This window comes from Mastacembelus armatus, chromosome 3 (assembly GCF_900324485.2).
Source record: "Mastacembelus armatus chromosome 3, fMasArm1.2, whole genome shotgun sequence".
NCBI lineage: Eukaryota > Metazoa > Chordata > Actinopteri > Synbranchiformes > Mastacembelidae > Mastacembelus > Mastacembelus armatus.
Window position 1 is genome coordinate 5,955,759 of NC_046635.1, and position 27,648 is coordinate 5,983,406.

The following is a 27,648-nucleotide window of genomic DNA, read 5'->3' on the forward strand; positions in this document are numbered from 1 at the left end:
TGATCGTAAAGTTACCTGTTCTTAGTTCTTCTTTGATGCCTGCATGCCTTCACATAAATCCACAGGAAGCTGGAAGAAGAGCATTTAAATTTGCGGGGCTCAATTAAGGAGTACTGCCCCTCCTCAGTCACCTCACAGACTGATGGAAGAAGAGCGGGTGCGCGCGTCGTGTACGCGTCTCTGCCTTAAATTCCAATAGTCCACATTTGACGCTATTTAAAAGGGTTTGGTCTATTAGCCTAATTTTAAATTACCATGCACTACACAAAATATATAAACAAATAAATTAATAATAATAATAATAATAATAATAATAATAATAATAATAATAATCCTTCCAGTGAAACAGCGGAATAAGCCTAGTTTATATTTCTCCTTATAACTGACTTATATGGTGCGTTATGGGAACATTATCAATTATTATTATTTTTGTAAATTGCAATGAAAACATGTTAATACTGCGGGACAACGGCGTCTGTTACTTTCCCGTCTATTTCCTGAAGGGGGCGAAAATGAGCCGCAGCTCAAGACTATTTAACGTCGAGGTTAAAGCGTCTCCGGTCCTTTCACCGACTGTACGTACAGCAGCAGCAGCAGCAGCAGCAGCAGCAGCATCGATAGGGGAGAGATGGAAAAGGAAAACCCTCTGCAATATACAAAGTCAAACAGCATCACTGTTACCGACGTGGTGTGTTGTCAATGTATTAGCGATATGGCACATGGCAAGAGAAATGAGAGTAAGTTAATTAACGTCAGCTGTTGTTTTACTGTAAGAATATCTGGACACGTGTAAAATGGCTATAGTCGCTTTGTACTGTCTCTGTTTCATACAACATAATGTTAATACCATGAGAAATAACCCCAACACAAGTTTACAGTAAATTAGAGAATGGCTACCGATAAACTTGTTTTTGGGAAGAGGAACATATTTTACAGGGATACAAAATTTACCGTAACCTTAGTTAGCACTTTTGGGCTATGCTACAATGCTATCAAGTTACATTGCCATGCTCTCCTCCAGAATAGCGTTAAGGCTGACTCGTTACATGAATGTTTCCACACAGCAGTTTCACGACTACCTGAGCAACTAATGTTTTCGTTATTGCCTTGACACCAAATTATTTGCGTGCTTTTTTTACGTCGTGTATTATATAGTTTGTTACAGTAAAGTTAGTTTTTCCGTCGCTAGCTAGGCTGACTGAAGAAATAGCAGGCTAAGCTAATGTCCGGGACAAAGCAGCTAAATAAACCTCTAATTTACCCTGGAAATCAAAACACGAGCTGCGACTATTAATCTATCGACAGAAAATTAATCTGCAAGTATTTTCATAACGTGAATAAACGCTAGTAAAGATTTCACAAATGTGATCACTGTTTTCCTAAATAATTTTAACAGTAACGTTAAAATCATTAGTACATCTACGACTACAAGCCACGTAAATAAATCTTTTGACATGGAAATTACAGCAGGCACTTTTCAAATTTGATGTTTTACAGACGAAACGACTCTTTAGGAAAATAACAGGCAGCACAGCTAACATAATAAAAACTGGTTGCAGCATAGGAGGAACATTTTTTTAAATGCATTAAGAGTTCAAGGTTTTCATGGGGGTAATGTTAGTTTGTGTCGTTATGTTAGAAACTGGTGAATAACCATTCTTCTGCATGTTTTTCTTAGCAGGTCATAAGCCATTTGGTGGACACCTGTATGAGCCAGATGGTGGATGATGGCTGTGTTTGAGCATTGCTATAACTGATATCCCATTGATGACTGTGCTGCTCTGACACCACAGTATACTCAGGCAGCATAATACTGTAAGAAAACAAATCTGAGAAAGGAGCGCCAGCAGGAGGACTGCTACCATCTGCATCACACCCATGTGTGAAAGTATGTAAAGATATGTCTATATACTTCAGGTGTTATCATTTTACTGATCAAGCGTTTTAGCCTGGTCACAAGATGCATCTTTGACAGCCTGGGCTTTCTGGTGTGAGAGATCCTGGGTTTTAACATTTCAGATGCAATAATAAATGTCCCTGCGCTTTCTGCACGCCTCTTTTTCATGGCGTCTCGGATTGAAGAGGGGATGACAAATCAAATCAATCAAATCTGGTCTATAAATATAAAAACTCACTACAGATGCCATTTTCTAAAGAGCATGAATGTAACATTTTCCTCTATTTTCATGTTGGTAGGGTTTAAATATGGAGATGAAACCAGAGACAGACTGTAGTACCTGTAACAGACCCTGTTGAGCAGTCTTGGGCAAAACTGCAGGTGAGCATGTCAATTTGGGATATATTTCAATTTGCATCCACTGATAGACCTGAAGCAGACTTCACCGGCTTTTGGGTTTGCATAGAGATGCTAAACTGAGTCTTCCTTGCACTTTCTGGCTGCTACGTTCTATAGCAGCACAGAATTAAATGGAGGAATACATGTCATCCACGGTTAGTTTGACAGGTGAATGGTTTTAGTGTAACTGTATATTCTTCAGTAGTGCCCCCCGGAACCAGTTTTTCTAGGGTATTAGCACATTGAAGTGTTCTAGTCCAGTCAGAACAGAACAAGAATTGGTTATAAAAGCATTTTGTGGTTTTCTTACCAGATCTTGAGATCTGAAGCTACAATTGTATGTTTTGAGGACTAATTGTGAATGAAATGTTTACATTGCATTGCTTAAACACTACTTTCTTGCAGGTTAATAAGCAAGACACTCCTAACACCTGATGGAGACTGAACCAGTGGAATGCATTTGTTTGGTACATCTGATCACTGACAGTTTGTCATCATTTGTTTTATACATGATACACTCTAAGTATCAATCTACATGCTGTACATATAATGTAGCGTAATATTGTTTTGTCTTTAAAGGGGAAACAATTCATGTATTTCTGAAACATTTTTGTGACCTTAGTTTTACTGTTACATAATGAAATCTTAACCATGATTTGTATAATGCTGTCCAGATTTGCAATGGATTAAAGGGGTTGAATATTGGTATTGTTGCCTTGGGTAGCCATGATTATTTTGGGCCACTTTTAAGTATATCTGTATATAGTTATGTTGGCTGAAAAGAGCCATTGAACTATTAAAAGTCACAGAATAGTAATTAAAAATGAGCTGTAAAGGGTGATTCTGTCAAAGGATTGGCCAAAACGTGTACTGTATATGTGTTGTGAGCTGTTGTTCTTGGACAGATTAAACCTTTTCTATTGAAACATTTATTGCAAAATCAATAAAATGCAAAACAGATTTTAAGTTAACAGTGAAATAGGCTAAAACTGTGGGTAGCCCTGGATCAGAAATTTAAAAAATAGTTTGCCTTAAAAGTTTCATCACTGTCAATTGAGGGTGAATTTGTCTTAAAAAATTAGTCCTTAAAAACCTGTGCCTGTCACATTCTTTCTGACATTTTATCCATCACTTACATTACCTATTGATACTTAAAATTTAAAAAAAACAAAACAATGAATGCTAAGAACCAGAGTTCAAAACGAATCTTGTCCCATACAATGTTATCTATGTCTTATGCTTCTGCATAGAACAACTAATTGAAGTACCCCAAGTTTACCTGGGATGTTCTGTTGCTCTGAGGGAAACCATATCAGGAAGAAATAGTGCATGCTTGAGCAGAATACCTCAAGTACCTGTCTTCTACAAGATAACAAGATAAGTCCCAAACTATAAAACTCAACCTTTGCTTGACCTCACCATCCGGTGTGTTTTGAGAAGTGAAGAAATCTGGAGTGAGCCCACAGCCCCAATCGAAGGGCTAGTATGGGAATGATCCACATCAAATAACGAGGTGATGTTTTGGCTCTGAGAGGATCACAAACTACTGGTCAGTCTTTTCCTCGCCTTGATAATGTCGGTACTCAGGTTTCAGCTCCCAAGTGTTCTTGTGTGTTCCCTTTACATTGTAGATGCCAATATCACGCAAGATTTCCTTCAAGTAACCCTGGGAGAAGAAAAAGGCGAAATATGGATGTAACTTTTTCGTTCTGTGGGAATCAACGCTATACAAGTACTGCATATAATCAATTCAGTAAAAAAGGTTGCATCATAAGGAATAACAACTTTTAAGATGTGAGATACAATCTGAAATAAGCTTAATTAATCTTTTTTTTTTTGCCTTAGACAAAATTTCAAATGTAGTGTAAATATAGTTCCCCGGGCCAACAGTAGGGTTTCAAATCAGTCCTTATTAACAATTCAATTTTATTTGTATAGCGCCAAATCACAATACAAATCATCTCAAGGCACTTTACAAAAACAGTGCTGTAACTACAGCCCTCACGTTGCCTTACAGTCTTACCACAGGCTGTTTGGTGATATCCACCAGGTCTTTGATGTTGTAGTACTGATGCTTCTCAAAAGCAGAAAACAACATATCCAGCACCTGCTGTTTGTCCGCTCTGGCTCTTTTACCCTCCTCTTTCTTTTTCCGTTCATACTCGAGCTGCAGCAAAACACAGAGGCTTTGTATGTCATGATTACAAGTTATATTGCTGCCAGTAATTTTCTGAAAAATGCCATGAACTTTTTCAATTCATTTCCTTATTGTGTACACACAAATGTTAAAAGAATTGACAATTTATGCCTAAGGTAACAAACAATATGGAATAGCAGAAATTTAAACATTATCTCTAGTAATTGAATAACAACAAGCAAATATTTCCATTTATTCCAAATATTTTAAAGTTATTATTTGTTATGATAACTTAAAGTTATGTTGTAGCAGGATGCTACATTCTATATAAATATAACACTATATAAATATATAAGTGAAACACTATAATAACAAAAGGCAATCCTGTATAAGATGTATTTCTTACATTGTAAGCATGGTTGGCCACAGGCCTGTAGTTGCTAGTGACAGCTTTGTCCAGCTGTTGCGACAGCCTCGCTGGCTTGGAGGACTCTTCAATTTGCAACCTGTTAAAAAGTAATGCAGTTCTCATTGTCACATGCAATACATGAGGTATCTTATACAGACTGAGCAATCTAAAAAGAAATAACTGTATGATTAAATGCAATATAATAAAATACTCGTGATTAAAACATCTTTAAAATTTGAATTTGAAGAATTAACCTTGAAATCAGGAATTATTGAAGATATCCTATATATTTATACCTGATTCCCCAGTTATTTATATGAGTATAGACTTAAGATTTAACATGAATACACATGGAACGATCACACACTAATCACACTTGTAGACATAAATTACAGTCTGGCTCATACAGTTTTTATACAGGGGTGGTATAATATAGACTATTTGTCCCAGGATATCTATATCTTATGAAAATGGGGAACTTTATTTTTATGTTGGCCACTGAAGTAAACAAAACTGGACTAAACAGATTATAAATACATGGCAGACATAATACCAACAGTAATCTACCCTAATATTACAACAATAATGCAAGTTCAGGTTCTTAACATACCAACTTGTTAGTGCACCATTTTTAAAATACCCACCTCTTCAGCCTCATATAACTTTCACTAACAGCAGGTCTGCACTCTGCTCTCTGCACTACTACTCCCTCCAAGGCTAATTTATCTGCGGAAAAAGAGAGTTAATTAAAAACTTGATGAAATCTTTATAATCCACATGCCCTGATGCATTTTGTAGTGCATCTTTACTTCATTAATAAGGAAAGATGAGTGGGTGCATGCGTGCAAGAGAGAAGGGATGAAAGGGGATCCTATTAATTAATGACAGGGCAATGTGTTTTGAGAAAAAGAAAGAAAATACACCCCAGACATAAGCATCTGCAAGTTGATCATTCTAGATCAGTTCAGGTTCTCTCCAAAAGTTGAAAGAAAGATGTTAGAGCAATTAAAACTCCACTAGAAAACTAAAATGCCATCATTTTACATCATAATCTAAATACAGCAGCAAAAAGCCTCTCGAGTCAGTACAATTGTCCATTTCCCTACACATTGAAAAAAACCATTCCCTAATTCTTAAACAACACATCACTGGAAATACAACTTGATCACATCACAATCTTAGCTTAGTTACATGTATTAGAAAATTCCTGGTGTGCTCAAGCAGTCTCAGCCCAGTATAACCCCAGTTTCCATGATTCAGTCAAGTTGGTGCAAACTAAGTTCAGATAGAGGCCCGTGTTCTTCATCATGGCAAAACTGGGCACTACCTGAGGTCAAAGGTTTCTTACCAATATGTGCATCTTCAAATGCTTATACTGTACATGATTTACAAATGTGATACTACAAACGCCATGAAAAAATAAGACACGCAGTGAGTCTGATCCTCAGTGGTGCAACTTTGTCTCTTGCTGTTGACACGGAGGACTCACCTGGACCTGACCCCGCCCCCGAACCTGAGCTGCTGCCATCAGATCTCTCTTCTGACTGGCCTACAGGAAGGGAGGGAGGGATGGTAAACATGAAAATATAGGGATGGCAGATGGAGGGAGGAGGGGATCGAACAGTAAGAACCACACCCAGGGTTTAGTCGCACACGAAAACGTTTGATCACACAGAGCCTCTCGGTGTAATGTCTGACCGGTACGCGTGTATGCATGAGCAGAGCAAGTATGCCTTTACAACAAGTGAGCACAGACACTCCATCTCACCGTAACTACACATCCATGACTGAGCTGCACAAAAACACTTTTTTCCACATAAAAACAATAAAAACAACAACAACATTTTACAAAACAAAAATTTTAACAGTTTTGTAAAACTCCAGCAGTAATATTTCATTTTGTCTTTTCTGTTTTTGATCTATGTTTTAAACAGTGTGATGATTTCACACATTTGATCTTTTTTTTTTCTTTTTTAAGAAGTTGCTTTCTCAGCCAGGTTTTCTTAGAAAAAGAAAGGTCAAATCAAGTCTTACTTACTGAATGTCTATGGCTAAAAATATAATTACAATTTCAACTGCGCAGCCATAAATAAATAAATAACACACACACACACACTTACACGGATAAGTTGATGTCGCAAAGCAAGCACAGTAACAAATGTTCACTAGCACCTGCAGCAGCACAACACCAATGTTACATTGCATGGCAGACGAGGCAGGTGAAATTAAAACCAAAGAAACCCATGCACAACTAAATTCAGCGATGTTTTTTGTTGATATTCATCTATTCTAAGTTAGATGAATTCAAAAGGGACCAGTGTGGCTGATCATATACCCCATCTGCTGAGGTCACTGCCAGGTCAAACACTAAAATTCCCTTATACGTAGAGACAGAATCACACATCACACTTTTGTTTTCCACTGAGTATTCACTTATCCACTATCTGTAGTACATTTTATATATAGTGGCTTCAAAAACTATTCACACCCCTTGACTTTTTTCACACTATGTGGTGTGGATTTAATGTTAATAGATGAAATTGACATTTTTCCCTATACTCAATGTAGGTCAATTGTGACAAACTTGTGACAAACTTAAAAAATGTTATAAATTTATTAAAATTAAAAAATTGAAATCTATAATTTATAAAAGTATTTGATCCCCAATTTAGTACTTATAGTATTATAGTAGAAGCTCATTTAGCAGGAGTTACACATTTGAGTCTTCTTGGGTAGACCTCTAGCAAGCTTTACTTTTAAGCAGTTTATCCCATTCTCCCTGGAACATCTTAAACTCCGCTGGATTGGGCTGAAAGCGTCTGTGAACTGCCTACTTAAGGTCTCTCTACAGATGTTTTATGGGGATTAAGTCTGGGTTTAGGTTGAACCACTTAAGGACAGACTTGTCCTGAAACCACCTCAGTGCTATCTTGATTGAAACTGTGTATTCTTCACAACTGCTTTATCCCAGAGGTCTACGGGCAGTTCCTTGGACTCTATGGCTTGGTTTTTGTCCTGATATGCAGGATGAATTGTGCATTGTTATAAACAAAGGTGTGTCTTTCTAAACTATATCCAATCAATTCATTTTGCCCCAAGTGGATTCCAATCAAGTTCCACACTCTCACGAATAACTACAGTAAACATGATGTACTTGACCACAAATTGGAGCGCAACCTCAAACAGTCTGAATGTTTTTGTTGCTGGGAAAATGGCAATTTTATCCATCCAAAATGAATGTAAGCACAAAGTGTGTAAAAAGTGAAAGTGTCTGAATACTTACTGAACGCATTATTTATAGTCTATGGACAAACTCACACTCCAGGGAAACTGCAAGTTCAAACAGAAAAGCCGGACGGGGCAAGGGAGGGACTATGCATGAAGACAACAAGCTGCACAAAGAGTAGCAGGATGGGCGCTTTGACAACCTGATGACTAACAACCCACATCTGGGCTCTAGTATAATCCCATAATTCCCATCCCAGTAAACTATTATTACAATAAATATCATCCGTGGATTGTTACAAGTGTCCCATCTTGCAGCAGAGACATTTGAAGCAGACATTTGGCAGCTTTTTGCTGGGCTAAAAGTTGAAAACAGAAACTGACCTGATGAGGTCTCGGTGAAGACTGCCAACATCTGACCTCCTACCGACTGCATGGTGAACGGGTGCTCGCGAGGCGCTGATACTGTCTTGTCCTCTATACCCTCAATTACTGTCAGCTCTTCATTCAAAGTGAACGATACCTGTAAAGAGCAGTGCCATTCTCTTTTAATTTTGGGCCCTTACTGATCTTATTGTCATTATTCCCTGTCCAGTACAGCAGTATAACATGGCATGCACACATATAGTCACCTGTTCAAACACCAGTTAAAAACTGTATTTGCAGAAGAAATGTCTCAATATATTGAGAGAATCTGACAGTGCATTAAAAAATTTGTAAATGTAAATGGAAAACTTCACTTGGCTGGCTTTGACTGACCACCCAATAAAAAAAACTAAGGTTTCAATATTTATTTACAAGTCACAAATAAAAAAGGTGAGATACTTTTTAAAATAATGAGCTTTAAGATGTAGCGGCCCCTAAAAAATGTTTAAAAAAGGCACAATCATTTTTTTCAAACAGTTTTAACCCCTTTATCAAGCTCATAACAGTCAGACAGTATTTTTCCTGTAAGGGGTTTAACTTAAATGGACAATATCAACATTGTAACAAAGTGAGTACAACCTTTACCCCCAATATTGCACTATATGTGGTACATGTCCTTGGCCAGGATGCACTTTACTTCTTTCAAAAATGACTTACCTCTGGTTTTCCGAGGGTTCCTTTTCTTGAAGATGAAAATAAAGAGAAAAACTAGAGTGAAATCATTGGCATAAGGCATTAAATGTGAAATGAAATATCTTAGTTACGATGTAACAACAAAACAGTGCTTGTATGAGCAACTAGTTCCTGCAATAATTTCATCAGAACACATTTTCATTTACCTCATTCCCCTCCAAATGCATGTGTCTGTTCTGCTTATTACATACATTGTGTCTGTACTGACAGCACCTAACTTAAACACAAAGACACAAAAAACTACTTCAATGATGCTCAGTTTTTCCACATACTTGCAGATTCGAAGTTTCCCGACCTCGCCTCTGCCAGTTGCTTTTGCCCATTGCTGAGAAAGATATTTGGGCACCTGCATGAAAACACATGGGTTTAGTTTATCTTCAATATTCTCAATATTGACTCAAGGTTGTGAATAATTATATCTGAAAATAAATGTGTGTTCACTTCCTGCAACAGAGAATTAAAAAAATCTGACTGTGTGTCCAAGCCACTGGTGCGGCATCTGTGAGTAGAACATGCTTAATAAACATGCTTTGTCTAAATATCTCAGAACTTAAACTGACATGCAAAGAAGCATGGGAGAAAATCCTTAGTAAAGAATAGAAAGACTCTTAGCTGCCCTCAAAAGGTGTTTGCAATCAGTAAACATATATTGTAACTTTGCTGATCACCAGTCAAGATGCATTTCTCCTTTTAAAACTGTGTTTCCTGTAGCGCCTCCTCTCAGCGTTTAGGGGGAAGATAAGATTATGTACAGGTGGGCGCATTAAGGGGGAGCAAACACCACCCTTAGTAAAACATGTTGTAGCCACTTGCCAGGCTGTGCAAACTGTTCTTAGTTAAGTCTGTGGAGATTCTCGGTCGTCCAGGTGAAATTATCTAGCGGTTGAGTCATGGCCACTGGACTTGAAGTTTTTCGTTTCACCACTAATCTAAGTGGCTTCTTCAGTCTAAGGGAAAGCTGGTAGGAAACTCACATTTATCTTTCAGGTTAGTTTCACTCCATCCCTTAGCCTGAACAGGCTTGACAGGTGAACACAATAGAAGAGAGCAGAAGGGAGGGTAGCTAGGATCTATTCTTGACTCTTGTGACTCCTCTGATCCACAAAATCGTTCAAACTGGGTGTAAAGTGTAACACCCCTGCCAGACATGTGAAGAGTCCCTTAACCTCCTGGGAACAGATGAAAGAGCAGCCTGGTAGATTGAAGACAGAGCCCACCACCCCTGTTAAGGGAGTGTTTTTACACCTGAACATGTATGGCTTCTCTGACTCCTCTTTCAAATCATCTCTCTTCTCTGTCCAGAATATGAACATCACTGTCTTCAGATGAGTGACCTGTGGCCTTTAAATGGAGGTGCACAGGAGGAGGTCCTGAGGAGCTGCTTCCTCTATTAAGTGCTTGTTTGGTTTCTCCAATGTAAGAGAGATCTGAGCAGTCTTCCCTACACTGGGTGACATATACTACATTGCTCCTTTTTTGTTTTGGTGTCCAGTCTTTAGGATGAAACCGTCTCTATCTCGGTGTGTTGGTGGGTCTGAAGTGAACTGGTATCTGATGAAACACCTCTAAACACCTGCTACATAGTGAATGACCAGGATGCTCCTCTGTGGATCCCAAGTCCCAGCTTGTTCCCTTGTCTTTCTGCCTGATGTGGATGCTGCTTTACTGAAAGCCCAGTTTGGGTAGCCGCAGGTTTTTAGGGCTGTTTTTACATGTGTGTCCTCCTCCTGTTATTAGTTAACTAGTTCTCTCTACAAACTGCTGGCAAACCGTTTCTCCAGATTTCAGCTGCCTATTTTGTGTGGAGTCTCTTTGAATCAATGCCTTGGTTTTCCAAAATCATTTTATGTATATTATGTTGAGTAGTTTAATTTGGTTCTCTAGCTAAGGTTAGCCAACGTTAGCTACAACGCACCGACTCGTTCAATCGCAGTTGTCGCTGGAGAAGCTAACTACATTACTGATAGTTGTAGTTGTGTTTAACTAATCCTGTGTCGCATTGAAAGGCGTTACATAAAACGGTACGTACACACCTTTACAAGCCACACACCCATGTTCTGCTTGGCGCCGGTAAGATCCACTTCTCCTTTCTCTGACATGTTTTAAAAGCGATGCTTCAGATAGCTTAGCAGTGACATCAACGTGCGCATGCGTACAATGAAGTATGGCGACTCAGAGAGACCATACGAGTTTAGCGCATACTAAAAATAATATAATAAACACGTCGTCAGTTTGTTCAAGGTGACAGAGCAAAATATGTACAAACCCCTTAATATTCATTTCAATTGTTCTTCAAGTTTTCACACATCCTTTCTGTGCTGGTGTTTCTCATAACTACTGTAGCCTACAACATTTAGGAGAACACATTTACGACTCTCCAAAGTGTGTTATTTTTCTTTCTTTTCTGCAACAAAGATTAAAAAAACAAACAGTTGCAAATGCATTTGTCATTTGAAAGATACAGAGGGTACATACAGCATAATGCATTTTACAGCAATCCAAAAGTTTTCACATGAAGTCAAATAAATCACAATTTTTCAAAGGGCTATATTGGTAGCTGGATTTGAGATACTACACGGCCAGGTGTTTTGTCGTTGATCTATTTGGCCAACGAGCAGTCATGTTTAAGAAAAGCATTCTTCCTGATGTTTTCACTCATTATATACAATAATGAATCATGAGTAACAATCACACTGACACCTCACAGGTTTGTGCACTAAACAAGTCATCCTCTGACTTATTGTTTGTGATACAATGTGACTTTAGTCCAATAGGACAAATGAACCTAAATTTAAAGTCCAAATGTAACCTGATAAACCATATATCAGTGCGCGTGTTTTATCAATGTAAATGTTTGCCTCCATTTCAGCAGCCCTAATACTGCCCTAACATGCAAACTTCACTGACTTCAGCTTTATAACAGCCTGAAACATTTATTCTAGCATTACACCCTGCAAGTGACATGAACCTGCATAAAAGGACATCTGTCTGCCATGCCATGCCATGCCATGCCTTTTTGCCTGTTTAGTCCAGTTCAGCTTCTCCTAAACCACACACACATAAAAAAAAAAAACTCAATGCATCATTTGTGTAATACAAGTATCTATAAAAACACAGTCCATATTGTACAAAGTCTGTGTGAAAAATCTTCCAGCAAGACTAGCCTGAAGTCTACACATTCTGATATAATTCTTACATTTTGAAAATTTCTTAGAGGAACATTCGGTCCTTGCTGTGGGAGAACCGTGTGTTCAGTTCCTGAGATTTCTTCAGCAGCCGCTGCTTCTGTGCTTCATCAAAGCGATTGACCTGCAGGTCTGAGTCCCGATCAAATGGTCTCCTCTCCACAGGTGTGTCAGCCTTCTCCTTTGCTTTTTCCTTCATCTTCTTTGTGTGCAAACTCATCAGAGACTCTGCACGTTTAGACTCCTGATAACAGAGTAGGAACAGAAATTTTTGTCCTGGGTTTAATGTGAACACTTGCAAAATATACATCTGACATTCTTCATATATAGGGACAGTTATGACAAAAGAATGATGAGGTAACACAACTTACATTGTACTTAGAAACTTTCTCAGCCATTTCCAAGTCCTTGCAGGAGACTTGTGCGACATTGTCTTTCTCCTCTTCACCCTTCTTCTTTCCCTCAAGGCGTTCCTATTGGTCAAGAACAGCCCCATGAAATACAACGAAGGCTACAAGACCTTTAATAAGAATGAAGATTAATAAATATAAATTAAGTTGTTTTTCATTAACTACCCTGGCCTTGCGCTCCCTGTCTACTGGTGTATCCGTCCAAATAGAGCGATCTTTGTTCTCCGGACCTGACCTCTTCTTGAATGTCCGAGCCCCCAAGCCAATATGTTGCAGTTCTGGTGGTAGCTCTGTCATCCATGTTTCTCTGGTCAGCACCTCAGGAGTTTCCTGTTTTCACAGAAATACACATGTGAATGCATTCAGATTGCAGATGAAGAAAAATACAGGACAACCTAGCACCAGAAATGTATAAGAAATGTTATTCTTTCATGTTGAAATATCAGCCAATTAACCAAAGACTTCGTAAAGTCCAGATAGTGAAGATAAAACTGGAGAAAAACAAGCACTCACATCTCTTGTCAGCTTCTCTTTCATCCTTTGTGCTCTGCGCTCAAAGTCAAAAGCCACAGAGTCTTGAATAGGCCCTTTGGCTGGCATGGGTCCAATCACATCCTCATCCTCCTCCTCCTCACTGCTGGAAGGCTCAGCATGGTAGCCTGGTGGCAAGGCAGGCCCTGGGAGACCCTCTCCATCTTCACCATCATCATCATCATCTTCCTCATTGTATGCTGCTCTGCAGAACCCAGGGGGCAACGCTGGTCCCAACACAGGGGGCCTAAGGAAAAAGTATGAACTTACAGTTTCTACAATCAAGCATGTATCCATGCTGTTAGCGCCGGTTAAATATTTCTTTATGTCCTATAATTAACCTGAGCTCATACAGTGAATTTAATTTGCTCAACCTTTCTGGTGAACTCTGCTGTTTCTTAAATCCTGGCGGCAGAGCTGGTCCAAAGAAACCTTCGTCACCTTGTATGCTTGTCTTCTCCGCCCTGTTCAGAAAAGACAAATACTTTTTGCATTGATACATGATAACAAAGCAGTAAATACATTTACCATAATGGATTAGTATTAGTAAACCCATTAATCACAACTTATACACACTTTAAGAGTAGTTACTTATCCATAAGCGGTAATTTAAGAAAGATGGTGTCCACTGCTGAACATACTCTGCAGCTGTGTGTCCAGCTGCGTCTCCAGCTGTGTGTCTTGTCTTGGCTCTTTTGATCGCCACCTCCTGCTCACTCTCATCCGAAGAGCTCGACGGTTCTCCCCGTTTATAGCCCGGAGGCAAAGCAGGGCCAGCGACTACAGAGTTAAAGTCGAAAACGATTAAGTAACACGGGAAAAGCAACCTTACACAAATGTTAGTGATGTATACAGCACTGTATCTGAAGTAAGAGAGGTCACTATTATCTCTAACAAGACATGTTTTTATACTTACAACCTTTTTCATCGTCAGAGTCCTCGTCGTTCTCTTTTCTGAACATCGGGGGCAAGGCAGGTCCGACTAGTTTATCACTCGACATATTTGACGCAGATGGTTTTATTACTCGATGCCTTAGTTTGAGTTTTTTGTTCACAATATAATCAGCAAACAGGCTCAAATGTGACCCTTCACACAGGAAGTAAACAATGAGGTTTCGTCAAGTTACCGGAAGATGGTTGAGCATAACAGGAAGTGCTTTTGATGCCAAATTAATACACCAAGGTGTGTGTTTTTATTACAGTGTCCTGAGCTTTACATCTGCATTCATTTATGAAGAAAAATGGAGGACTTTGTACGTATTTGATGCAAATGAAATTTTTTTCACTTGTGTTCAATACAGCATGCCTTTTAATTCAATAATAAGAGTAATAACTGAGCTTTTCTTTAGAGTTTTTTTTAGCCACTCTGCAAGATTAAAAAACGGCCCCTATGTCATATTGTATTGTTAGTGGTGATGCATCTGTGTGAAATCAGCATTTGTAGTTAATGGGATGTGGAAGGAGTTAGCTAGTAAGGTCCAGTGGTCCCAGCCTATGGAGTTAGACCTCTCCTAAGGGTCACTAAGGGTCACCAGATTTATTTTAGGTGTTATGGCATAATTATTGAGGATTGGAAGGAAGTAAAACAAAGCTGTGATATTTGGTGAAAAAATATGGTGGTCAATATTTTCTTCTGAAATTACTCAAAGTAGATGCTGTAGCCTAAGGTACAAACTGTACTTAAGGACAGTACCTAAGTAAATGTAATTAGATGGCTCCCACCAATTAATTCCATCAGAAAACAGGATTTTAATTTGAAGGCTGAGGCCGGAAGGTGTTTCCTGTACTATTTTGGTTGCTCTGTTGAAGGAACTTGTTCATTCCGCAGCTCAGTCCATCCGTGGTGAATTTGAGGACATAACTGGAAGACACGTGATATATTTTTGATATATTATTACCATTTTAAAGGTTTTTGAAATGGGTAAAAAGGATAAAGGAGACCGGGGTGAGTTGTTTAGATTTTAAATTTAGCTTAAGTATTAGCTAGCTAACGTCAGTCCAGTAACCAGTTAAAGAAAAAAATCCTAATGTTTGGATCAGTGTTTTTACTGAAACTGATTTCGAAGCTGTTCACACTAGTTTTTCACATGCAGTCTTTAAACGCCTCTTGTTATTATCCCATGTTTTGTTAAAGCCTAAGGTAACTGTTGTGGTGAAAGGCTCGTGTTCTCTGACTGAAGTACATGAATAGACAGCAAAACAAGATGTCTTCAAGAGAGGATATTCCTCTTATATATTGTCTAATCTGTGGCATTTAAAAACAATCATTGTATAACCTGATATAGCACAAGATATGTTAAAAACCTTAAATATTCTAATTCAGTTATTTTCCCAGGCCTGTTCCTAAGAATGCTTTGTCATTTTTAACTCATAATGTTGGCTTACAGAGAAGAAGTCCAAAAGGCGTTTCTATGAAGAGGAAGAAGATGAAGAAGAAGTGGCAGGCAGTGAGTCTCAGGAGGCCGTACCTGCTGCTGCAGGGAAACAAGTGGATGAGTCCAGTATAAGGCTGGACGAGTATGGAGCCAAAGACTATCGTGTTCAGATGCTGCTAAAGAATGATCACTCTTCACGTCCCCTCTGGGTGGTAAGACTTTTAGGATTGTTGATTACAAATTAAAAACTGGTGGTCCTGTTCCTGTACTACAAGGGATTTGACTTCTTATTTTTTTCCACATTTCATTTGTTTCTTTCTGCAGGCTCCAGACGGACATATCTTTCTGGAAGCCTTTTCACCAGTGTATAAATACGCCCAGGACTTCTTGGTGGCCATTGCGGAGCCAGTGTGCAGACCTAACCACATCCATGAGTACAAGTTGACAGCCTATTCTCTGTATGCGGCAGTCAGTGTGGGGCTGCAGACCTCTGATATTGTGGAGTACCTGCAGAAACTCAGCAAGACATCTGTACCTGATGGAATCGTGCAGTTCATTAAGGTCTAATAGAGTCAGTTGTATTTTAAGGCAGAGTGAAGATAACTAATAATGTACCAAATATATTGTCATCTGTAAAATATTATTTAATCCCTCTCCTTCTCTCAGCTCTGCACAGTGAGCTATGGAAAAGTGAAGCTGGTGCTTAAACATAATAGGTAAGGTCATTTCAACAACCATTCCAAACAAACCATCTTTCCATCAGTAGTCATCTCTACAGCAACCTACTTAAACTGCTGCATATTGTTGAGGAAGTAATCTAACGTTCTGTTCAGAAGTTTGCTATAGTAGGGTGTTTTTATTGATATGCTAGCAAAAAAGTGATCTTAGAGACACGGAGAGCGAGTCTGAGAAAGTAGGCCACCCATGAAACATGGCAGTAACACATTAATACAGCGGACCGCATGTTCAGTATAAACATAGTGTTTGATCAGTCGGTGCACTTTTGTATTTAGAGGCTAGTGTATAGTTTACAATGACAAAGACTGAGGTCAAGTTGTATGTAGGTGCTATGTTCTGGCATACAGTCTACAATGACAAATGGGTGTCAAGCTCTAGAGGTAAGAGCAGGAAGGGCTGGGAAATAGCTCCCAGGCTACAAATTTTGTGCTGGTGTTGTTTCAACATACTTCACTTAGTGGCGGGCGATCCTAAAAATGATGAAACATCTAAGCTTCTAAGGCTGTGTAGGAGATGATGAATAGGACCCACAATGTGAAGAGAGATCTTGCTGGTGTGTGGTGCATGATGGAGAAGGTATCTTCTTGCAGTGGGAGATGTGAGTCCAAGTAACACAACCCTCATGCTCGACTGCCTTATTGATAGTAAGCAGGACATGGTGTAGTCTGAACTAGTGGGGTTTTAGAGCGTTTCTTTCAAATGTATTTGTCTGGTTGGATGTTGTGCCAAGTAGCTGGTCTTTTACCAAACATTTTGCTACAGACGCAGTCAGGTTTCCTGTGAGGCTGTCCTTTTATCCAGTTTGAGAACATAACCATACACCCTAGAATATCGTCATATCCATCACATTTTGGTATGTGAATAATGTGTATTTACAGGCCTTCAAAAGGCCCATGGAATGTGCAAACGAAGGTCTTTGTACTGTTTATCCAGCACTGTGTTGTTAACAAATTACACAATGTTCACAGTAATTTAGGTATAAGAATCCTGGAGCATAATCCCTTTTTTGTTCACATGTGACATGAGGGCTAGTTGAGGCATGTTGTTAAATTAAATTCTTGTTGGACAAATCTTGTAAATCAAATGAACTTTTGCTTGACAAATCCAACAAGGGACAGACACCGTGCATTACTTTTGTGTCCATGTGTAGCTCTATTTCTAAGTCTGGTACAGAAACACTGGTTTATCCTCACATCTAATCTGAGTACTGGAAGTTATCTCCTAGGTTCTGCCACAAGATGGCATCTTGTATGAAAGACTATTTGATCAAAGCAGATAGGCCAAAAACATTCTCCCATTTTTCTTGAAAAAACTTAGTGGTAATTTTCCTTGTAATTGTTTAGTGTATTACCTTCATTCATTCCTGTTAGAGGCAGAGTCACATGTAATACTTCTTTTATTTTTTATTTAAATAGCCAAATGATGTACATAATGTCAACAAGACAAAGCATTATCTACAAAAACTCACTATTTGCATACACACAGCAGTGAACTCACACACACCATGAACACCCACCCAGAGCAGTGGGCAGCCAGTGCTGCAGTGCCCAGGGAGCAGTTGGGGGTTCCAGTGCTTTGCTCAAGATAAAAGAAATCATAATGACAGGTCTCCTATTGGCAGCTACCTAAGTGCCTTTAATGGTGCAGTCAGTGACTTACTTTTACAGTCAAGTTCCCTAAAGGGGAGGTGACCTCAAGATATCTCAAAAGAAGTGGTTTTGGGTATTTTAATGTCTTATGGTTTCTATGAGAAATGAACTTTGTCCTGATTTGCATGATGTGAAGTTTGTGATTTGCAAGCTTGCTTACTAATTTGTGTTTTGGTGGGCTTTCTCTTCATATAAATGTGATATTATTGGCTACTGTGCTGTGCTTATGCTATGTAGCTCACCTGTGCTTGCATGTAATTTTGAAGTTAGATGCATGCTGAGGGAGGGAGATCACTTAAAATGTCTGTGCAGTGCATAAGTAAATATTAAATAGGAGTACTGTTCTACCTTCATCATTACCAATATATAGAAGCCACAGCATGGTCTTCATTGTGGACCCAAAGATTATTTACATATTTACATAATTAAATTGTCTCAATTTATGCTCTTCCATGACAGCACTTTCAGAGCAACATTACTAGGAGAAACAATACTGTTAGGAATCAAAGGACAGAGCAGGCATCTACTTGGACTGCATGTTCTGCTAAGACATTACCTTGGGAAACAGGATCATCTTATTAAGTGTGTGCTTCAGTCATATCAATTAGTCCCCCTTAATCAGCTTACCTTAAATTCCTTCTTTGCCCTTACTGAACCTAAGTCAAGTAAGCACCCAGAAGCATTCTTACAAAATACCTTACTGTTTCCATAGGAAATAAGAAGGCTCTCAAATGTGCATACAACTCAGCCACTTGACCTGGTGGGTGGGAGAGTGGCACTGTGAATGGAAAAATTATTACAAACTGCACAACCTGTGTATGGCAATTTGTGTTCTCTATGAGCAGATAGTAAACAAAATCAGAATTAGGGAGAGAAGATTCTGAAAGGTCAGAATATGGTTTAGATGAACATGAGCAAAAATCAAAGCAGTTAGGTAGATCACCATCATCTTCTGTAGGTATCAGAGCGACATGGTTAAGAATAAAAGAACTACTTTGTGGACTGCCAGGGACTGGAGTGTCAGTACAAAGTTTGCCTCCCTGTCACATGCCGGTGTCACTCTCTATTAATTAGGGTGAGCACGCCATGTAACATGTTAACCCTAAGTGAAGAATCAAAGACTGTATTAGCAGATTTGTTTACCTGTATGAGTTATAAATGAGTTATAGCGTTATGTATCAGGACATAATAAAAAAAATAATTTGGTCCTAAAATTAGGTAAATACAACCTCAGATGACCAACAACACGTAACTTTTTTCAATGTTGTTTATTTAATAAAAACTAAACCAAAATGCAGAAGCAGTATGTGAAAAAAATAATTACATGGATACTGTTTTCATAGGAAATAATAAGGTAATTAGTAGCTAGGCATTGCTGTATTTCTGAGATTATTGCTTACCCTGGAGCTGGTGTTTTCAGCCAATCAGAGGCTGGAAGATACCAATTTAGATGAGGGGGGAGTGGGGGAAGACAAAGTGAATTGGGATTCCTGCTTCCTCCAGGAACATGGCTTGGGCACCCCTGATGTAGATGCTACATTCTGGCATGCTGTTTTCATTAACAAAGGGGTGACAAGCTCAAGATGTAAGAGCATGAGGGTTAGGATGTTGTTCCCAGACTATTCTTTAATATGTAAGGTAAAGAGTGGATTGAAAAGTAGATCAATAGCAGTGGAATATAACAAGGTGCATCTGCCTTGACTCTGGTGTGTATTCTTCCTCACTATCTCCTCTCAGGTATTTTGTTGAGAGTACCTTCCCTGATGTGATCCAGCGCCTTCTGCAGGACAGTGTGATCCGCGAATGTCGTCTTCGTTCTGCAGATGGAACGGACACAGAGCTTATTACTGAGGTCATCCACAGCAAGTCAGCGGTGAGATGCACACCATTTTTTTGCTTACAGCTAAATATATAAAATAATGCATTATTTATTATGATTTTAATTTTAAAGAATCTATAAATGTAAATGTTTGTTTTCATTTACTATCAAATGTGGTAGGGACCGTAGTGGGTGCAAAAATGTCAAACCTTCAGCCTCCCAAAATATGTTAGTGTAGACATTCTTAATGATGTATTGGTGATGTGAGGAAGGATGTCTCGTGATGTAGTAACTGAGCAGTCAAATCAGCCCCTTAAAGGATTTGTAACAACTGTCTACTACTATCTTACTCAAAAGCAGTGAAGAGTTCAATTTAGAAACAGCCCAGAATTTCTTGTTGGTCCTGTTAATCAGAAATATAACTGTTCTCGTGGTCATATGTACAACAAATGTGCTTCTTTGTGTATCCTCTTGACAGATCTCCAAGTCTGTTGGAGATAGTTCCACCTCACAGCAGTCCACTGATGGACAAGTTTCAAACCAGCAGGTTCCTGAAGACATCTTCACCTACTACGAACAGATGGATAAAGAGGAGGAGGAGGAGGAGGAGACACAGACTGTGTCCTTTGAGATTCGACAGGTACACATCTAATTTCTTTTTCCTTTTCATTACAACATACTTAACATTACTTTATTATTGTAATGCTTTATATTGATCTATGGCGAAAAATAATAAAAAATGGCATATCACAATTGCCCAGACTCCATGATGACATCTTCAATTTGGTGGATTTTTTTTTTTTTTTTTAGTCACCCACCTCCATTTACTAGAATTTAAAACAGGGACGGCTGTAGATCTTCACATTTGAGAACCTGGAAATGCTCTGTGCTACATGATAAATGAAATTTGATGAATGAAATCCATCCATCCATTAATTACCTATACCGCCTTATTTCTTTGATGATTGAAATTTAAATAAAATTTTGAAAAGCAATGGTCAAAATTTTCTTTTGACTGGCTGATTGAAAGAATTTCTTCAGCACTCTTGTTGTACAGATAATAAAATGGCTATCTAAAAAATGGGACATGTATCTAAAAATGCATGTTAAAATTAGAAATGGATAAAAAACATGATGCTATGTCTTACTCTAAATTATTTTAATGTTTTCCAATCTGGTCTAGGAAATGATTGAAGAACTGCAAAAGCGTTGTATTCAGCTGGAGTACCCCCTCTTAGCAGAATATGACTTCCGCAATGATACGGTCAACCCCGACATCAACATAGACCTGAAGCCCACTGCTGTGTTGCGGCCCTACCAGGAAAAAAGTTTACGTAAGATGTTTGGGAATGGACGCGCTCGCTCCGGGGTCATCGTGCTGCCCTGTGGTGAGACAGCTGGTTTACTGCAGTCAAGAAAGCATTGAGTGACAAGTAGAAAGGAGTCCGTCAAAATATTTCATTCTAATAAAATTTGATTTTCCCTTTGCTTCCAAGGTGCGGGCAAATCTTTGGTGGGCGTGACAGCAGCGTGCACAGTGCGTAAACGTTGCCTTGTGTTGGGTAACTCCTCTGTATCAGTGGAGCAGTGGAAGGCCCAGTTTAAGATGTGGTCCACCATCGATGACTCTCAGATCTGCCGCTTTACCTCCGACGCCAAGGACAAGCCCATTGGATGCTCAGTGGCCATCAGCACCTACTCTATGTTAGGTCATACCACCAAGCGCTCATGGGAGGCTGAGAGGGTCATGGAGTGGATGCGGAGCCAGGAGTGGGGACTCATTATCCTGGATGAGGTGCACACTATTCCTGGTGAGCTGTTATGGTACATCAGTTTTGGAGAAGCTCAACAGTCTCTTTTAGTGTAAACTTGAAAATTTTGAAGTAGTGCTTTGGGATATAGTGGGCTATGACCACACATGAAGTAGACACTAAGCTTAATCTTCACACTAACAAAATAATTCTGTGCTTTGTCTGTAGCCAAGATGTTTCGTCGTGTTCTGACCATTGTCCAGGCTCACTGCAAACTAGGGCTCACTGCCACCCTCGTCAGGGAAGATGACAAGATTGTGGACCTCAACTTTCTAATTGGGCCAAAGTTATACGAGGCCAACTGGATGGAACTGCAGAACAATGGCTACATTGCCAAAGTCCAGTGTGCAGAGGTGAGGCTTGCAGTATTACATCAGAAAATGGGGATAAAGGCACATAAACGTCAGATTTTCTGATTTAGATACAGACCGGTGACAGAAGAAAAAAATCTTAGCAAATCTCAAATGCAGATGCCTCCATACGGTGTCATTGAATAGTTTGATGAGAATAAAAAGCATCAGGCATTAGTATGAGAAACTGTTGTCTTCACAGTGAGGAGACCTCAAGTTAGCTGAAGACCTATAGATTTGGGGCCCATTTCATAGACCACCACCATCATCAAAACACCAAATGAGGGAATATTTTGTGGTAGAATGGTGTTCATTTCTCCAGTAGAGTTCAGAGATTTGTAAAATCAATGCCAAGGAGCTGTTCTAAAAAATAAATAATAATACACCACTGTACTCTTGAAGCTTTGTTAAAGAGTATGACATGTGACATGTGGCTTAGTAATTTTTAGCCAAGCATCATTTACTTTTCAAAGGTCAACTGTAAGGATTAATGAATTTTAGACTATTTTAGGTTATGTGTTTTTTAATCATTCAAGGAGTTTTTTTTTTTAAATTATAGAAATCCTGTGAAATTGTTTTGTACAATTAAGAATGTAAGGACAAAGTATCTTTTCATGTTCTTTAGGGGTTTATTTTTATCAGTCCATCTAGTGCTGTCAGGAGTGCAGATGCAAATAGAACTAATCCGAGTTTATTTTTGTTGATGTTGGATGTCAAGTGTTGCTTAATGTGCGCTGTGTCCACTGTTCTACCACACCAAGTCCATCTGAACTCTGTATGTATTTCTGTCCATCAGGTGTGGTGCCCAATGTCTCCAGAGTTTTACAGAGAGTACGTGGCCATCAAGACGAAGAAACGCATCCTGCTTTATACAATGAACCCCAACAAGTTCCGTGCTTGCCAGTTTCTAATTCGATTCCATGAGCGGCGCAATGACAAGATCATTGTCTTTGCTGACAATGTGTTTGCCTTGAAGGAATATGCAGTTCGCCTTAACAAGTAAGTTATGAGCAGTAAGAACTTCATTGCTCCTGTGAATTGCGTTTTTACATTGGCTTTCATTACTTGTCTCTATTACACCCTTAGGCCTTACATCTATGGTCCAACCTCTCAGGGGGAACGTATGCAGATTTTACAGAACTTCAAACACAACCCCAAGATCAACACAATTTTCATCTCCAAGGTAAACCAGAGAATCTAGTATAGATCTGTTGCATGCAAAATGGATTCAACTAAATGCACTGACCAGGAGAAGTCACAGTCCCACAGTCTTCTCTGTGTATTGTGCTGGATTGTGTTTTTTTTTTTTTTTTTTTCTGTACTGTATCTAGATATCCTATCATTTACATCATTGTCTAACACATCATTTAAACTCAGGTTATTGTAGTATGACATTAAGCCATTATCTATTATACTAGTTCAACACTCCTATTGATATTTTAGTGTTTGATATGAATCTGATTATCTCCACCTTATGTAGGAGAAAAGTAGAGTCATTTGCCCCAGTGGTGTTATTGCAATTCTGTGAATTTATACTACACCTCTGTCACCAAACAGGTTGGAGACACCTCATTTGACTTGCCAGAGGCCAATGTTCTGATCCAGATCTCCTCTCACGGTGGATCACGCAGACAGGAAGCCCAGAGGCTTGGCAGAGTCTTAAGAGCCAAGAAAGGTCAATTTGTCTATAAAAAATAATATTTCAATTGTTTGCTCCTATGAGACATAATTCTTATCTACCGCCATCTACAAACAAAAGGGTTATTCTGATTCCACCTGTGTGCCTGTTTAGGAATGATAGCAGAGGAGTACAATGCATACTTCTATTCGCTGGTGTCCCAGGACACCCAGGAGATGGCTTACTCCACAAAGAGGCAGAGGTTCCTGGTGGACCAGGGATACAGTTTTAAGGTGTGTTTACAGTTTTTGTGTCACCCCATTAGAAATTTGCTACTAATATTACTCTGCTCATGTACAGGATTGTACATTTCATTCATGGAACTCACGGCCCATACCTGTTCAAGTTTGCTCTTTTGTAAAAATTACTTGTAGGGCTAGATCACACTACACACAAAATCTGAATGTGCCAACAATGTATTTCATTTAGTTTTAATTGGAGAACAGTACTGTCGTACTTTTGATAAATATTGATTTTCTTTATTAAAAAGAGTAAATTGTTTTTTCTTTTGGTAGTTGCCATAACCTAACGACTTTCTCCAGACCAGCTAGGCCTTGATGTCATAAATTCAATAGTGGTATTTGGTTCCATCACATGGAGTGTGGCCCAAGACTCAATAACACCAGAATCTGGAGTAATTATGGCAGCAGCTAGTACTAATTTTCTTTAGAGGGACAAAACAAACAACAAAGCATGAACCACTAAATACATTTGTTTTGCAAATGTAAACTAGCTTTTTGCCACAAAAGAATACATGTTTTTTAAATGTGTTTGTGACAAATTCTTTAGGAGACAGAGGAAATTGTTTATAAATAGACAAAGCTGTGCTTGAGTTTTCTTTGTACTAATATTTCTAAGTTGTCATGTTCCTCCTTCACAGGTGATCACAAAGCTGGCAGGTATGGAGGAAGAGGACTTGATGTTCTCCACCAGAGAAGAGCAACAGCAGTTACTTCAAAAGGTCTTAGCTGCTTCAGACCTGGATGCTGAGGAAGAAGTGGTGATAGGGGAGGTGGGCGCACGACTACAGGTGAGGACTTCAGCCACAGTTGGACTTTGCATTTACCATTGTGCTGTCCTGTATTACAATATTCTCACCCTCTGTATTTTCCTGCTACCTTATCAGTTCTCAAGGCGAGCAGGGACCATGAGCTCCATGTCAGGCGCAGATGACACAGTCTACATGGAATATCAGAGCCGAAGCAACAAAGCCTCTGCAGCAAGCAAGAACATTCATCCACTGTTCAAGCGCTTCAGAAAGCAGATGCACTGAGTTGGACTCTGACACCAGAGGACTGAGTGGCAATAGGCCAAAGTTGAAGGGAAGTGCAGTACTGCAATGCATACAGAGGCTAAACACCAGGTCACCAGCAGCAGCAGGTTCAGATAGTCCAGCTGACGACTGAAGATAAACCTGTAACTGAATACTATTGGATGCTAATGATGATATACTGTGCATTTCTTCCTCATGGTAGCTGCTAGCAACAATCATTGAAATGAATTGTTTGCGTAGTACATCTGTTAAGAAAGCAACAAATAACTTTAGGGCCTGGCTGCCCCACATGATAAATTTGGGTTTCTACTCCAGGTTGACATGACATTTGCAGTTGAAATGCACATTAAAACCCATCCATATCCATTTTTTTTGTTTATGTTGCACTGCAGTGGGCTGAAACAAAGTTAGACTTTATTTATGAAATTTCAGCTAAATTCAGCAGCATTTGAAGGCTGTGGCATAGGAGTGGATGCCTCCTAGAGTATAACAAATAAGTAATTTCAGCTCTTTAAGCAGCCAAGGATCAGATCACTCATTTCGAAGTGAGAGTTACTGTGTTTTAAGGCTTATATTTCAAAAAAGGCCACACAAACAAAATTTCACAAGAAGGTCTTGACATTTTATGTTGTTATGCCATAAGGTAAAACCTGGTTGAAATGGATGTTAGTGTACTCAACAATAATGCCTTTGGTATGTCAGTCTGTTTTTTTCTTTTTTGAGGAAACTTGAAATAAACTTTAAATCACTAACATGCCTGTAAATGCAAAGTAGAGGGAAGTAGAGGAAAGTGAAACAAGTTTGTATAATATTAATACATCCATGGTGACATGAATTGACGTGAGCCATTAACCTGCCTTTAACATTAAAACAGTTTACTAAGGGGCAAGCCACCAGGACTGGCAATGCTGTTGACTACATATTTAATTACAACAGAAGGTTTGGGCTTTCCATCTGGCCGTATATATGTGCCATACATGATCAAATAGCATGCTTCAGTCAGCAATGCTATCACTCTATTCTCATAGTTCAAAGTCAGATTCCAAACCCTGAAATGTTATTTTTAATACATCTTTCTTAACATTGGCATTAATTGTTAAAATGGATCTATAAAACCAAGTGACATGTATATCGCAGATGTGTTAATTCAAAATTACATGCTAATTAAGAGGGGAAAACATGATGAAAAGGTCTTTGCTTAGTCAGTTGTTTAAAATGTTTGTTAGAATTAAAAAGAAAATGGAGGACAAAAGAGTTGGTTTATACTTAGATGGGATGGTGTCATTTTCTTGTATTTTATTGATGGTTGTATTATGGTTACAAAAGCAAACTGAGAGCCAAAAGAGAATAAGCAGGACTCATCCAGGTTCAACAATGGACTCACCCCAATGCACACACCCTTTATTGGTGCGAACAATAATGCTGTGCCTTTGAAAGAAATACACACCCATAGATGGAAAAACAGACATTGTATAAGAGTGACGTACAATGATGATTATGAAAACTTGCTGAAAGATTGACCAGTAAGTGTGTTTTTATTAATGAATTTAGCAAAGTCTGCAGTATCCCAGTGTAGCTGGACATGAAAAAATAGAAGAAGGCCTTAATTCTTTTGCATGCAGTCTTGCTCATTGTGCTGGTTGGTGGATTAAAGAAGCTGTGGTGTCTCTGTTGTCTCAGCTCTATCCACATTCATCTGTTCCCTATCTGTGCAATCATTAACTTGGCATAAAAGCCATCAGTCAGCACTCACTCCCTGCCAGGTTGTTCTAATGGCAGTGCCCTTTGTAACTTTCCAGCATTCAGCTCAGCTGTTTTGTTGCTGATCTTGTCTCTCCATTGGACTCAGACCTTCAAATGAACTGTTGGGTCCATCTGTGTTTGGACACATGTATTTGTTATCTGATCAATTATCTCCCCCTTGTTTAACTTGTTGTACTACCCTGTGCATTGCTCCAAGTGCCCTTTTTTTTTTTTTTTACCTGCCTCATACCATAAATTGCACGTACCTGTGTTCTGCTTTGCTTACTTCTTAACCTGTGCTCCTGTTTATCTGCTTTGGAAGCTGTTGTTATACCTGGGCCAGCCACCTTATCCGCATTTTGTATTCTTGGCAGCATTGCATTAATTTACAAGTGTTTTACCTCTGCCCACCCATACTTCGGCCGTTTTTACCTCTATTAAAAGCCCTGTTCACTAGTCACTAATATTACCCCTGGTCTGCAAATGGCTCCTTAAAATATGCTTTTTTGCTATTTTTCCATAATTTATAGAAACTATGCAGAAACACTTAACTCTCTAGGGAACTGGTGAGACATTAAATTGTACACCCTGCTTCTGGCAGATGACTGGTAAGTGCAGAATCAAGTCCAAGAGACAAGAGTAGGGAGGTACAAAAATGCTGAGGGCAGTAAGGAGGCCAAAGTTTCCACCGTTATTGAATTTAAAGAATAAATAGTCAAATAATACCAAAGCACCCACAACAGAATAAGAGTTCAGCTACAAATGAGCTGGTGTGTTCGCGGTGGTGATGATGAGCACAAGTTTTGATGCTTACAGGAAAGTAAATAAATATGAATGTGTGCCATAAGCACTGAGGCATTTATCCTGTGCTACTGGGCCTAGTAAAGGTGAAAAAGTCCT

General features: G+C 39.0%; 3 protein-coding genes, 1 long non-coding RNA gene and 2 other non-coding genes across 9 annotated transcripts; 4 read left to right on the top strand and 2 right to left on the bottom strand.

Moving 5' to 3' along the window:
• The first annotated feature begins 576 nt into the window (after positions 1-576).
• LOC113138123 (uncharacterized) lies at positions 577-3,222 on the top strand. Its single transcript, XR_003296426.1, has 4 exons — positions 577-737; positions 1,679-1,888; positions 2,197-2,278; positions 2,702-3,222. It is a non-coding gene; the product is annotated as an uncharacterized LOC113138123 (long non-coding RNA).
• LOC113138308 (small nucleolar RNA SNORA31) lies at positions 1,961-2,096 on the top strand. Its single transcript, XR_003296438.1, has one exon. It is a non-coding gene; the product is annotated as a small nucleolar RNA SNORA31 (small nucleolar RNA).
• Positions 2,310-2,443, top strand: LOC113138307 (small nucleolar RNA SNORA31). Its single transcript, XR_003296437.1, has one exon. It is a non-coding gene; the product is annotated as a small nucleolar RNA SNORA31 (small nucleolar RNA).
• gtf2f2a (general transcription factor IIF, polypeptide 2a) lies at positions 3,210-11,354 on the bottom strand. Of its 2 annotated transcripts, XM_026320282.1 has the most exons (9): positions 11,220-11,354; positions 9,459-9,532; positions 9,151-9,175; positions 8,452-8,590; positions 6,332-6,391; positions 5,487-5,568; positions 4,840-4,939; positions 4,320-4,463; positions 3,210-3,962 (listed from the first exon to the last, which is right to left on the bottom strand). In XM_026320282.1, exons 1-9 carry the CDS (start codon positions 11,283-11,285, stop codon positions 3,840-3,842), a joined length of 813 nt encoding a protein of 270 aa, XP_026176067.1. In that variant the 5' UTR covers positions 11,286-11,354; the 3' UTR covers positions 3,210-3,839. The 2 variants fall into 2 exon arrangements, with proteins under 2 accessions (XP_026176067.1, XP_026176071.1); XM_026320286.1 differs by lacking the exon at positions 6,332-6,391.
• Positions 11,355-11,569: 215 nt separating this feature from the next.
• gpalpp1 (GPALPP motifs containing 1) lies at positions 11,570-14,403 on the bottom strand. Of its 3 annotated transcripts, XM_026320036.2 has the most exons (8): positions 14,229-14,403; positions 13,954-14,092; positions 13,687-13,776; positions 13,295-13,559; positions 12,947-13,111; positions 12,743-12,844; positions 12,383-12,615; positions 11,570-12,230 (listed from the first exon to the last, which is right to left on the bottom strand). In XM_026320036.2, the coding sequence occupies exons 1-7, from the start codon at positions 14,311-14,313 to the stop codon at positions 12,397-12,399; spliced, it is 1,065 nt and encodes a 354-aa protein (XP_026175821.1). In that variant the 5' UTR covers positions 14,314-14,403; the 3' UTR covers positions 11,570-12,230; positions 12,383-12,396. The 3 variants fall into 3 exon arrangements, with proteins under 3 accessions (XP_026175821.1, XP_026175822.1, XP_026175820.1); XM_026320037.1 differs by lacking the exon at positions 11,570-12,230 and having other exon boundaries at positions 12,272-12,615; positions 14,232-14,403; XM_026320035.1 differs by lacking the exon at positions 11,570-12,230 and having other exon boundaries at positions 12,272-12,615.
• A 716-nt stretch (positions 14,404-15,119) lies between these two features.
• Positions 15,120-26,959, top strand: ercc3 (excision repair cross-complementation group 3). The gene is made up of 15 exons (XM_026320549.1): positions 15,120-15,257; positions 15,700-15,899; positions 16,012-16,248; positions 16,354-16,403; positions 19,812-19,947; positions 20,372-20,533; positions 21,077-21,281; positions 21,390-21,704; positions 21,873-22,057; positions 22,851-23,053; positions 23,141-23,237; positions 23,612-23,729; positions 23,847-23,965; positions 24,613-24,762; positions 24,859-26,959. Exons 1-15 carry the CDS (start codon positions 15,230-15,232, stop codon positions 25,003-25,005), a joined length of 2,352 nt encoding a protein of 783 aa, XP_026176334.1. The 5' UTR covers positions 15,120-15,229; the 3' UTR covers positions 25,006-26,959.
• The last annotated feature ends 689 nt before the right edge of the window (positions 26,960-27,648 follow it).

Bases quoted from the DNA above. Each gene is read 5' to 3' on its own strand.
- gtf2f2a (XM_026320282.1), bottom strand. From the start codon at position 11,285: ATGTCAGAGAAAGGAGAAGTGGATCTTACCGGCGCCAAGCAGAACATG. The intron at 9,533-11,219 runs GTGTGTACGTAC...GTTTTCATGCAG, and splicing joins TGGGTGTGTGGCTTGTAAAG to GTGCCCAAATATCTTTCTCA. The intron at 8,591-9,150 runs GTAAGTCATTTT...TGCTCTTTACAG, and splicing joins GAACCCTCGGAAAACCAGAG to GTATCGTTCACTTTGAATGA.
- gpalpp1 (XM_026320036.2), bottom strand. From the start codon at position 14,313: ATGTCGAGTGATAAACTAGTCGGACCTGCCTTGCCCCCGATGTTCAGA. The intron at 13,112-13,294 runs GTGAGTGCTTGT...CTGTGAAAACAG, and splicing joins AAGAGAAGCTGACAAGAGAT to GAAACTCCTGAGGTGCTGAC. The intron at 12,845-12,946 runs GTAGTTAATGAA...CTTGACCAATAG, and splicing joins ACAGGGAGCGCAAGGCCAGG to GAACGCCTTGAGGGAAAGAA.
- ercc3 (XM_026320549.1), top strand. From the start codon at position 15,230: ATGGGTAAAAAGGATAAAGGAGACCGGG. The intron at 21,705-21,872 runs GTGAGCTGTTAT...CTTTGTCTGTAG, and splicing joins TGAGGTGCACACTATTCCTG to CCAAGATGTTTCGTCGTGTT. The intron at 23,966-24,612 runs GTGTGTTTACAG...CCTCCTTCACAG, and splicing joins ACCAGGGATACAGTTTTAAG to GTGATCACAAAGCTGGCAGG.